The 12,837-nt window shown below is 47.1% G+C and overlaps 1 protein-coding gene across 4 annotated transcripts in view; it reads left to right on the forward strand.

Moving 5' to 3' along the window:
* PRKDC (protein kinase, DNA-activated, catalytic subunit) overlaps window positions 1-12,837 on the forward strand; it is a 156,423-nt gene that overhangs the window by 63,385 nt on the left and 80,201 nt on the right. For all 4 annotated transcript variants that reach the window (XM_047783945.1, XM_047783946.1, XM_047783947.1 and 1 more), the window contains exons 32-39: window positions 1,805-2,031; window positions 2,791-2,999; window positions 3,236-3,368; window positions 3,793-3,951; window positions 4,614-4,820; window positions 10,314-10,499; window positions 10,891-10,995; window positions 12,487-12,654. In XM_047783945.1, the coding sequence (XP_047639901.1) occupies window positions 1,805-2,031; window positions 2,791-2,999; window positions 3,236-3,368; window positions 3,793-3,951; window positions 4,614-4,820; window positions 10,314-10,499; window positions 10,891-10,995; window positions 12,487-12,654 (1,394 nt within the window). The remainder of the gene's footprint in view (window positions 1-1,804; window positions 2,032-2,790; window positions 3,000-3,235; window positions 3,369-3,792; window positions 3,952-4,613; window positions 4,821-10,313; window positions 10,500-10,890; window positions 10,996-12,486; window positions 12,655-12,837) is intronic.

Below are 12,837 nucleotides of genomic sequence, written 5' to 3' on the forward strand. Positions count from 1 at the left end.
TAGCGCTGAGCCACAACAGGAACTCCCTGTTCACAGGTTCTTGATGACTCTTCCATAAAATAACCTTTTGAGGTTTTTGTGCCTGTTGTACACTGAGTTCTTCCTGACACGAGAATCTGTGGTCTTACTCCATGTTTCTGTGTAGCAGGTCTTTATTTTCCTTACATTTTGCTGTTTCTTGAGCATTTTTGCTGTGGTGTGGCAGTGACAGTGTCATTTACAGAGGAGAGCAGCTAGGGTGGAACGTTTGTGTGTGAGGATGGCTCTGTCCTTGTGACCTGGGTGGCCTGTGGGGGTGGCAGCCCTGAGAGGCGTGGCCCCTGGGAGGGAGCGTCAGGAGCTGGTGGGCAGCTGAGAGATGTGCCCTCCGCTTGGAGGTTTTCTGAGCTTTTACCTGGATCCTCTCGCATCGGCTGAACTGAACCACAGACGTGCCCCTCAGCTCGTGTTCCACTGCTTAGAGGAAGGGCCCCCACTCCAGCCACGGGGGCCGTTGACCAAAGGGATCGCCGTCCCCTCCTCAGTCTGTCAGAGGCAAGGTCTCTGTTACAGGCATCAGAGAGAAAGGCGCCTGGTTGCATTCCTTCCAGCTTGAGGCTGGCAGGGCCAGGCTGGAGGGCAGTGGGTACTGGGTACACATGCCCTAGGGCCAGGAGGACAGGGTTTATGCTGAGAAAATCTGACACCAGCATGAGATTCTCAGAAGGGGAGGTCATAAAAGTTGTGCAACTTTATTGACAGCAGTAGTGGCTGTTCAGTTGCAAACAGTATCTTAAATGTGTTAAGAGATTTCATATATCCTCATTTGGAAAATTAAAATAAGGAAAAAGCATAGGAAATACACAAACCATTCTACCCAGTTGCATTCCCCAGTGATAAACGCTGTAATAACAGAGTAGTGTTTACTTTTCTAAACTTTTTCTCTCTATATATACATAACATATGTATGTATTTTAATTTTTCAATTTCTACACACATGTATAAATAATTTTTTGTTAACGGGATTATTCATGCTTTACTGTAATATGCTTTTTAGAAAGAAAGTACATTGGACATGCGATGTCAGTATATATAGCTTGATCTGTGAATGACCACATATTCCCAAGTTGTGTGGCTATGTCACAGTTAAGTGGTCTTCAAACTATTTTATTCATGTACTCTGAGAGGAGGGAGACATTAAAAACAGTTTACTTTCTCTCAAGCTTTAAAGTTGACCAAAAATTTTTCCTTACGGCTTTGAATAATTGAAAAAGTTTTAATTTCTGGAGTTCCTGTTGTGGCTTAGTGGGTTAAAGAACCTGACATAGTGTCCATGTGGATGTGGGTTCGATCCTTGGCCTTGCTCTGTGGGTTAAGGATCCCAAATTGCCACAACCTGTAGGTCACAGATGAGGAGGCTTGGATCCCACGTGGCTGTGGCATAGGGCGGGAGCTGCAGCTCCAGTTCGATCCCTAGCCTAGGAACTTCCATTTGCCACAGGTGTGCACATTTTTTAAAGCTTTTGGTATGATTTGGCAAATTGCCCTTCAGAAAGATCGTTATTAATTTATGATCCCACAAGTAGTATTTGAGAAGCAAGACCTAACCATTCATAGATGTGTTCTTACTGTCTAAATTTGAATTCTCTTAGGGTGGTTTTAATTTAGAAGTGACAAGCAATAACTGCCATTTTATTCAGCCTTCATTAAACTTGCACAATTTTGACTTAAAATATATCATACCTATCCCTAAAGAAGAGGTTTCACGTGAATCTAGGGGCTAAGCAGGAAGCGTGTGTTAATATTTTCATGTCATTTTTTCTAGGTGCTGACACACAGTCTTCCCTCTGGAAAGCGGTGGCTTTCTTTTTAGAAAGCATTGCTCTGCAAGATATTTCAGCCGCAGAGAAGTGCTTTGGAGCCAGGGCAGCAGGTGAGAGACCCAGCCCGCAGGAGGGAGAAAGATACAACTATAGCAAGTGCACAGCCGTGGTCCGTGTCCTGGAGTTCTGTACCACGCTGCTTGGCATCTCTACGGACGCCGCCTGGAAGGTAGGCTCGTGCCCTGGCTTCTTGCTCTTGGATCTCGCCCGCCCCCTGCTTTGGTGTTTCTGGCCTTCTCAGACTGTATGCTGCTATTGGAATTACCTTTTTTTTTCTTTTTCTTAGTGCCGCACCCACAGCATATGGCGGTTCCCAGGCTAGGGGTCTAATTGGAGCTGTAGCCATCGACCTATGCCAGAGCCACAGCAACACCAGATCTGAGCTGCGTCTGCTACCCACACCTCAGCTCATGGCAACGCCAGATCCCTAACCCACTGAGCGAGGCCAGGGATTGAACCCACAACCTCATGGTTCCTGGTCAGGTTGGTTTCCGCTGCACTACGATGGAACTCTGGGAATTACCTATTCTTGAAAATAATACAACTCTGCATGTGCTTTAGATTCTCATTATGTGAATGAAAGGCACATTTTAAATTTCATTTATTGGCTGTTGCATTTTAAGCTCTGGTCCAGAATCTGCCGTAGGAAACACGCCTCAGTTGGTACCTGTTAGTGTGTCTGGGAGCCTCCCAGCCATGGGTCCCTGGGGTCAGTGCATTCTCAGTGCTTGATGGATGCCAAGCCCACCCCTCAACCAGGGCTGGATGCCTGCGGCCACACTTTCCGCAGTTGTGGCAGAAGGTCTGCAGCGGAGACCCAGCGGCCCCAGAGCCTCGGGGGTGCTGTCCAAGGCCCCACCAGCCCTGCCCCGGTGGGTGGAGCCTCACCTCCTGGGCACGGACACCCACGGTCGGCGTGTTTGTGCAGCTCCTTGGGACCGGTTCATGCAGCACAAACCTCATGAGGCTCCTGGTGACCACACTGTGTGCGCCCTCGAGCGTGGGCTTCAATGTCGGAGACGTCCGGGTGATGGACCACCTCCCCGACGTGTGCGTGGGCCTGCTGAAGGCCCTGAAGCCATCCCCGTACTGCGACGCGCTGGAGACGCTCCTCAGGGCGGAAGTCCCAGCCCGGAGGTGGGCCCTGGTCCTGGGGGTGGGTGGAGGGGCTCCCAGCAGCTGGCTGCACCTGCCCAGTGCTCAGCCCCGAGGTGTCCAGGCGCCACTCACCGGCCCTCATTCGCTTCATCTCTGTGGCTCTCAGGGCCGGGAGGTGGGTCAGCACAGGCCACTGGACACACCAGTTTTTAGTGTTTTGTGACATAAGGAGAACGGCGCTCACCTGGCTTTCCTTCTGTCTCCTGCGTGGCCAGCATTGAGGAGCTCTGTTCCGTTGACCTGTACTGCCCTGATGCCCATGTGAGCAGGGCCAGGCTGGCTTCTGTCGTGTCCGCTTGTAAGCAGCTGCACAGAGCTGGCTTCCTGCACGTGACAGCGCCATCACAGGTAAGCTCCCCATGTGTTTCCATTTCTCTTAGCTTATTAGTCCTGTTAGTCTAATTATTCATAGTCTTTTAAAAAACATCCGTTATGTACAGAGTATGCCAAGGTGGGGGATTAGAGAAATACTTATTCCAGGCATGTCAGTGTTGCCTAGAACATAAGTATGAAAATAAGTGTACAGAATTATAAATGTGAATTGAAAATAAAGGAAAGGATGCTGGAATAGTTCCAGCAGCCTCTGAAGACCTTTAGGCACTGACTGCCCTTGTGCATCTGAGGCCAGGAGGCAGGGGTGCATGAAGATGTCCACGACGATTGGAGGGCAGTGGTCAGTATTCGCTACCAGGGATTTTTCTCAAGGAAGGTGGGAGATTGTGTTTTCTCTAAGCAACCTCATTGCTGATAAGTCAATGTGGCTTTGCTTTAGTCTACAGAGCAGCAGCACTCTCCTGGTATAGAGCTGCTTTCCCTGGTTTATAAAAGCATCGCACCTGGAGTTGAAGGGCAGTGCCTGCCTTCCCTGGACCCCAGCTGCAGGCGACTGGCCAGTGGGCTTCTGGAGTTGGCCTTCGCGTATGGAGGACTGGTAGGAAAGCTGCCATGTGCCTGTCCTAGTGCTGTCCCGGTTCTGTCCTAGCGCTGTTGCGTGTAACTCATTTGAAGCGATTCTGGATGCAGGGATTTGTTGGGTAATTTCTTAGCTGCATGAGGACTTTAATTGATTTACGTGAGGTGACTTTCTAAAGTTCTTCTTTTTAATAAAAGAGAACGACGTTCTGAGGTTGAGGTTTTGGGTCTGTCCTAGTTTGTTTCCGTACAGAACGCTTGTGAGTGTAAAGCTGACCTGTGGCCTCTTCCTCCCCCATCCTCGGTGATTCTTCAGATGGCAGATTTGGGAGAGACCTGGGGGGCAAGTCCAGAGTCCTTATGGCTTTTAACTGTGGGGCTGGCTTCCCATGGCCTCTCTGAGGCTTGGTCCCCTTTGTCCACTCAGTGCAAACAGAGGACGCCTAACGCCACTTGTCCTTCCTAGACTCTCCCCTCAAGGCTTCAGCCGTGAGATTTTCTGGAACTCTGGGAGAGTTCCTTACCCAGAGTGAAGCCTAGAAAATGGGGCCGCTCTGAACCATCTGCAGGTTAGACCACCAGGGCCCCCAGGACCAGGCCCCGTAGGTGCTGTGTTTTCCACTGTCAGAGTTAACAGCTGCCTGGGGTCTCTGTGCCATCGATCTTCTCCTGTGTCCACAGTGTGAGCATCTCGTGGGTCTCCTCCTGGACACGGCGGCGGTGGTGTCCATGCCGGCTTCAGGGGCCTCCCAGAGGGGCATCGTCACCTTCTCCCACGGACAGTATTTTTACAGCTTGTTCTCAGAAACAATCAACACCGAATTGTTGAAGAACGTAGATCTTGCTGTTTTGGAGCTCTTGAAATCATCTGTGGATAATCCCAAAATGGTAATGGAATTTTCCTTTAAGTAAAATATGTTTTCTTTAGTAATGCTTGTGAAACGATTGCCCTCTTCCTGAAGTAATACATCATGAAAACAAAGTAAGGTCTCTTCCTAGAAGGTTTAAAGCCCTTGCTGATGTCCAAACACAAAACCAAAGCCAGCAAAGCACAGCCTGGTGAATGGCTGGCAACATCAGTGGGTTTGAGACCTTGCTCTCTGTTTCTCTCAGGCCCTGAATCTTGGGCCTCATGCAGTGAGGCCCAGCTCTGTTGGAGGGACGTGGCATCGGAGGCCCTGATCCTGGCCCCGGGCCAGCCTGCCTTTGGGTCCCCACCAGCCCCTGGCTGGCCCATGCTCGTGGTTTCCAGGGGCTCAGCCGAGTCCTCCTCCCCATGTGTTCCTGTGGAGCCCTCTTCATCTTTACACTGAACCTTTGCAAGTCCGGGTTTAACGTGTACATGACTCCGGTTTGCTGAACTTACACAGTTTTGAAATTTAACCTGGTCACTAGACAATCAAAAATTGTTAACTGTTGGTGCTCCTATTGTGGTGCAGTGGAAATGAATCTGGCTGGTATCCGTAATGATGCAGGTTCAATCCCTGGCCTCTCTCAGTGAGTTGGGGATTTGGTGTTGCCATGAGCTGTGATGTAGGTAGCAGATGTGGCTCTGCTGTAGGCCAGCAAAAAAAAATTTTAACTGTTGGAATAACCATTCTTAGGGAGAGGCCTAATTTCCTAGAGTTAATAAGCTCTTATTCCAAACAGTGCTTTTTGTCTGTTGTAGGGGAAGATTGCACTAGGAATTTGTCTTTTAAAAAGTTAGAAATAAAGGAGCAGTAGGCCCACAACACTCAAATACGACATTTTGACCTTTTAAACTATTCAGACTTATGGGGAAGATGATGGGTAAAGCTAACTCATTTACTCCTCAAGCAACAGGGTTTTTATTGTTGTTTGAGGGTTTTTTGGCTGCACCTGTGGCATGTGGAAGTTCCTGGGCAGGGGATGGAACCCGCGCCTGAGCCACAGCAGTGACAACGCTGGATCCTTAACCCACTGAGCCACAGGGGAACTCCACGTTGTTTTTTTTATTTTAAAGCACAATCTCGAAGGACACAGAAAACGTAGAAAAGACGAGTGTGTCAGCATTTCGGAAGCTGGAAAGCAGAAGGACCAGTGGTGAAGAGATTTCAGAGTCTGGGAAAGCTGCAGTGGGGCCTGCAGTGGGGCTGTGCTGTGCAGGGGCCTGGAGGAAGGACAATGGGATCGTGTTGTGCAGCAGGCTTGGAGGAGGGAGAGGGGACTGGGTGTCAGCCAGCCCCGCCCCCCCAACCCTCCCTATCTTCAGGGGACGCAGGAGGCTAAAGGCACTGATTCCCTTGGATCAGGGATCCTGGGCATGGTTGAGGGTAGGGCCACCTTTTTCTAAAGAAACACCTTTAGTGAAGATTAAAATCACAGGATATAGCACAAGTATTTTTTTGAACAACATGGTGGAGTTTGAAATGCTTTGCACGGTACCAAAAGCACTTCATTGCTCCACTGGTGAGAATTCCATTTTGTACTTTTATCTCCCCAGTTTAACATTAGTTCTTCAACTCTTCTGATCTTGGTCTCCTACTGATTTTTTTTGAACAGCCAGAGTGTTTCTGGTGTATGCTGTATTTCTTATTTTGCCCATTTTTCTGATAGGATGTATTTTCTTATTCATTTATAAAAGTTTTGTATCGCAAGGGTAGCAGATCTCTTCCATGTCCTTGAAAGCAGAAAGTCATTTTTCCTACTGACCATTTGTCCTGCTTACTCGGAGTCTTTTTTTTTCTGTACAGAAGCATTTGGTTTGTGAAGTTTGAAATGCTTTACACCATAGCAAAGCAGAAGTGGCAGAAGTATTTGAGTTTTTACCGTTGGAGAGATACTAGTTGCCTTTTTTTTCCCTTTCTTTTTAAGGTGACACCTGCACATTGTTTTAATTTCAGCAATTATAAGACATTTTAACATCTACTAAGGCAGTGTTCCTTCTTAGCATTTTTTTTTTTCAGAATTCTTCAAGCTGTGCTTGCATGTTTATTCTTTGAGGTGGAAATTTAGAATCATTTTGTCCAATTCCACACACCCATCTCCGAAGCATGGAGGGATTTTGATTGTTAATACATTGTGGATAGAAATATATTTAACCAAGCTGACCTCTTTTAAAAAATTAAGGCACATTTTCTGTGGTAGATCTCTCCATTTATTCAAACCTTTATTCATGTTCTCAAATCTTTTTCTCATACTGTTTATGTGGAAGGTTATAATTGTGTATTGATTTTGTATCCTGTTTCCTAAGTTTTTGGGTTAGATTTAACAGTTTTGGGCAGAGTCTTTAGGGTTTTCTGTATATTGGATCATTTGCAAACAGGACAGTTTTACTTCTGAGTTGAAAGGATACCTTTTATTTCTTTTTCTTGTCTGATTGCTGTGGCTAGGACTTCCAATCTTGTATTGAATGAAAGTGGGGAGAGTGGACATTCTAATCTTTTTCCTGATCTTAGAGGAAATGTTTACAGCTCTTCATGGTTGAGTATGATGTTAGTTTGTGGTCTTGTCGTATAAGGCCTTTATTAGGTTGAAGTGTGTTCCCTCTATATCCACATTTTGAGAGTTTTTGTTGTGGATGGATGTTGAATTTCATCAGATGCTTTTTCTGCATCTATTGAGATGAACTGATGGTTTTTACCCTTAGTTTGTTAATGTGGTATGCCACTTAGATTGATATGCAGGGACCGAACCATCCTTGCATCCTTGAAATAATTCCATCTTGATCGTGGCATGTGTGATCCTTTTAATGTATTATTGAGTTTGTTTGCTAATATTTTATTGAGGATTTTTGCATCAGTGTTCATCAGGGATATTTCTCTATAATTTTCTTGAGGTGTCTTTGTCTGGTTTTGGTATCAGATTAATGCTGGTCTTGCAAAGTGAGTTTGAGGAGGTGTTGGTTCTTCTTGAATGTTTGGGGGAATCCATCATTGAGGCTGTCTGCTTCTGGACTTTCATTTGTTGAGATGTTTCAATTACCAGTTGTATCTCTTTATTAGTGATTGGTCTGTTCAGATTATTTATTTTTCATGACTCAGTCTTGGTAGATTATATGTTTCTAGGAATTTATCTCTTTGTTCTCAGTTGTCCAGTTCGTTGGTGTGCAGTCGTTCATAGTGGTCTCTCATGGTCCTTTGTGATGTACGGAAACCTTGAACATGGGGAGTTAAGTGAAAGCCTGTCTAAATTCTGAATTTGGAGGCTTTAGCCCTTTTTCTTCAATTTGGCTCCCAGAATACAGTCAGCTAGATATGCTTTCAGGCAGTATATCAGACAACTTGGAAAAACCCAGGAGAAAATCAAGGTCCTGTTATCCCTCCCTGACCAGATGAGCTGCAGTGACCCTCCCCACCCACGGCTCGAGCATCCGCCAGGTCCTCGGTGGGCACAGGCCCTGGAGGCAGACTGTGCAGTGAGAAGGGATTGTAAAAAAAGAAACCGGAGTTCCCGTTGTGGCGCAGTGGTTAACGAATCCGACTAGGAACCATGAGGTTGCGGGTTTGGTCCCTGGCCTTGCTCAGTGGGTTAACGATCCGGTGTTGCCGTGAGCTGTGGTGTAGGTTGCAGATGCGGCTCGGATCCCGCGTTGCTGTGGCCCTGGCGTAGGCTGGTGGCTGCAGCCCCGATTAGACCCCTAGCCTGGGAACCTCCATATGCCGCGGGAGCAGCCCAAGAAATAGCAAAAAAAAAAAAAAAAAAAAAGACAAAAAAAAGAAACCACAGAGAGGTGAGAGAAGAAACTGTCCACGAAATAGGAATTACTCCCGAGAAAGAATGTCAGAGAAAGAAAAAGAAAGCTTGTGAGTTGAGATCAGCATCAGAAATTACACGTGAAGTGGATTTGGAAGATGGAATTGAGGAGCTTCACAGAGAGGAGGGTAAAATGGCAAAACAGCACATAGAGGAAGATGAGGAAACTTGGGATTTATCTCTAAGGCCTGGCTCCAGGGCCTCCACCCCAGAGGGAAGGCGGGCCAAGGTGAGGCTCCAGGATGATGTTTCATAAAGGAAGGTGTTGAGTTCCAGGTGAAAAAGGCTGTCGAGGCTCTGGCACAGGGTATGAAAATATCTCTACAAGGATCAGACTTGAAAATTCAAAACCTGGAGGGCTGACCAGGAGAAAGATCCTGAAAAGGTTCTACAAAAGGATCAGGAACCTGGATGGCGGTTGTCTTTGCAAAGCAGAGTGCATGCTGGAAGACAGAGGCAGTTGTCTTTCAAAGCCCCACATAGAAGGTTTCCAGCCAGGAGGCCTGAGTGGCCAGGTCGTGAATTAGGGTGTCTCAGGGGCTCCGGTTCCTGCACCGGGAAGCTGCCAGGGACCTTCTGCACTGATGTGGGGCGGCAGGAGAGAGGGTGGGGACTCCGGGAGTGAGACCAGGTGGGTGCTGCAGAGACAGCCTGCGGCCTCCTGGATGCTTGCACGTCTGCAAGAGGTCGAGTGGACTGGGGAGAGCTGGATGACAGCAGTGGGGACAGCGAAGAAGGTGGGTGTTTGACCCCTGGGCCCCTGGGCTGGCGCTGAATCCCCACCAGGTGGACCCCTGTGTGTAACTGGCTTTATGGTTGGCCCTGAGTCCGTGTATAAGTGGATCACCTAGGTTCAAACCCATGTTGTTCAAGCATCAGCCATCAACTCGAGGAAGGTAAAGTGTTACATCAGGAAGAACACATGTGCCTGTACTTGGCTTGGGTCACCTGTGAGAAATGTCACATTGCCACCACGGCAAGAGTACTGAATACATAGATCTAACAGTGTTGCTTTTGGGATGGAAGTGTGCGTGTGCATCCCTGGTATGTCCCTGTGTGTGTCCCCATGTGCGTGAGCATTCCCATGTGTCTCTGTGCGTATCCATGTGTGTCCCCCATATGCACACAGCAGGGATGGTGACGGGAGAGCTGATTTCCACTCCAATCAAGAATGACGCCAAGTAGGAGTTCCCGTTGTGGTTGAGCAGATTGGGGACCCAACGTTGTCCCCTTGAGGACTCAGGTTCAACCCCTGGCCTCCCTCAGTGGGTTAAGGGTCTGGTGTTGCTCCAAGGTGTGGCCTAGGTTGCAGGTGGGGCTTTGATCCTGCATGGCTGTGGCTGTGGTGTAGGCCAGCAGCTACAGCTCCGATTTGACCCCTAGGCTGGGAACCTCCACATGCTGCACATGTGGCTGTGAAAAGAAAACAAAAATGGCCGCAACTAGAACAAATAGTAGTTTAAGCTGATTCATCAAGGGCACCACTGTGGTGGAAACATTTGTGGAAAATGTTTGTGTTAAAGTGCTTAATGTTGTGTGGTAAGCAGCCATGAAGAGGTGGTGCCATCTTCATCTTCCAAGAATAGCTTGGAAGGAGGGTAGATTTCGGGTGTGTCCAGCAGCCGAGATGCTGAGGGTTTCTTCCTTCACGCGCGTCTCTTGCAGGTGAGTGCCGTTTTGAATGGTCTGCTCGATCAGAGCTTCAGGGACCGAGGCAGTCAGAAGCAGCAGGGGCTGAAACTGGCCAGTACCATCCTGCAGCACTGGCGGAGGTGTGACGCGTGGTGGGCCGAGGGCTCTGCTCCCGACGGTAAAATGGCAGTGCTGACCTTACTGGCAAAAATTTTGCAGGTATTTTGAGAGTCTTTGAAAATATAGTCTGTTTGCTGTTGGCATCTTTAAAAATTTGATGGAAGTTTCTTGAAAAAGCTCATTGGTTTGACAAATAAAAAAAAATTTTGACCATTGCTGGTTACCTTATGTTTTATACCTTTTTCTGTTGTTTTACATCCTTTTATTCTCCGTATCAACTTTTATACTTTTATCTTTTTAGTGTAACTTTATATACATTGTCTTTGTGGATAGTTTAAAAATATTTCAGAACTAGAATTGTTGAAATACCGTTGAAGCCGAAGAACAAATTTATAGGTTATTTCTGAAATTTAAAAGTTTGAAAAATGTATTAAAGGAAATTGGAGGCATACCATAGAAATCTATTGTGTTTTTATTTTGCCTCTTTTAGATTGATTCCTCTGTAACTTTTAATGCAAATCACAGCTCATTCCCGGAAGTTTTTACAACATACCTTAGCCTCCTTGCTGATTCGGATTTGGGTCTACATTTAAAGGTAAGTGGTGTAAAAGATTCCTTCCAGATTATGTTCTCCATTTGCTTTTTCCATTTTATATTTTTGTGTATTTGTGAAATTTTTTATTTTCTTAATATGGAAAATTTCAAACATATTTGAAATCAGAGAGACCAGCATAGTAAACCCCTGGGTACCTGTTGCCGGCTTCCTAGCCAGCTGTCTGTGGGAATGTTCGTTTCAGCCATAGTCACCCCCAGCAGGACGTATGGAAGGCCCTGTATCGCATTATCTCCACGTTTTGTAGTTCATCTCCAAGAGATAAGTGTGACCAGAGTGAGATTGTTGCAGTTGGAAGAAGAAATGTTTATCCTTACATCTGGATGACTAAAATGAGCTTTTTCTTGAATTCCCGTCGTGGCTCAGTGGTTAACGAATCCGACTAGGAACCATGGGGTTGTGGGTTCGATCCCTGGCCTTGCTCAGTGGGTTAAGGATCTGGCGTTGCCATGAGCTGTGGTGTAGGTTGCAGACTTAGCTCGGATCCCACACTGCTGTGGCTATGGTGTAGGCTAGCAGCTACAGCTTGGATTTAACCCCTCGCCTGGGAACCTCCATATGCTGCAGGCGTGGCCGAAAAAAGAGAAAGAAAAAAAAAAAAACAATTCTCAGAAAAAGCCCATTTTATTTTATTTTATTGTCTTTTTGCCTTTTCTAGGGCCGATCCTGCTGCATATGGAGGTTCCCAGGCTAGGGGTTGAATTGGAGCTGTAGCCTCCAGTCTATGCCACAGCCACAGCAACGCCAGATCTGAGCTGCGTCTGCTACCTACACCACAGCTCACGGCAACGCCGGATCCTTAGCCTACTGAATGATGCCAGGGATCCAACCCACTTCCTCATAGATGCTAGTCTGATTTCCTAACCCACTGAGCCACAACAGAAACTCCAAGAATTGCTGCTTTAATGAATAAAAAAAGCATAAACTATTGCTCATTTTTACTTGAATCAATAACAAAGTATCTTGCAAATCTTTAGGATCAAGAACTCAATGGACTTTGTGATTTTAAAGTCCTATAAAAATGAAATTTTACTCTCTAATAAAATGTGACCTTTAGGAAAGCCATCTTTTTGCTAGATCCTGAAAGGGTCTCTGGCATTTTCTGCTGTCGTGATTAATCAGGTTTCAGGTTTATTACTGGGAGTGGAGGACCTGAGCTGCCCCAGGAGGGAGGGAGGGAACAGTGGTGAGATGCTCTGCGGCCCAGGCTGAGGGCCCGGTCCACCTGCACCTCCCAGATGGTCTGTCCTCAGAACTGAGGCCACGCGTCCCTAGTGGAAGGAGAGGTTGCATACAGAGCCATCCTGCCCGCCCGGCACCAGCGTCCTGCCTCGCCTGAGTGCAGGCAGAGGCCCGGATGCGCCCTGTTGCGGGCCTGATGCCCTAGAAGGCATCCAGAAGTCATTGGGTCCACACAGCGCTTTGCACTCTGGAAAGCAGTCATTTGCTTGTTGTGTGTCCCTTGCTCTGCAGGGCCAGGCCGTGGTCCTCCTCCCCTTCTTCACCGGCGTCCCGTGCGGCCGTCTCGAGGAGCTAAGGTGCGTTCTTGAGAAGCTCATCGTCTCCAGTTTCCCTATGAAGTCTGAAGAATTTCCCCCGGGGACTCTGCGGTACAATAACTATGTGGACTGTATGAAAAAGGTTAGTTTTTAATAGCACCTAAAATTCAAACACTGCTTGTTTGCTGTTACATTTCTTTATGAAAGATTTGAAATATTCAGCCAGAGTTCTGACTTTAAGGATTCAGTTTAATTCATTTTGAAAGCTGGGTATCTGTGGAGGCAGATGCATATCCCAATTCTATGAAACTGATTTTATCCCCAT

The sequence above is a fragment of the Phacochoerus africanus genome, chromosome 6, assembly GCF_016906955.1.
Source record: "Phacochoerus africanus isolate WHEZ1 chromosome 6, ROS_Pafr_v1, whole genome shotgun sequence".
NCBI lineage: Eukaryota > Metazoa > Chordata > Mammalia > Artiodactyla > Suidae > Phacochoerus > Phacochoerus africanus.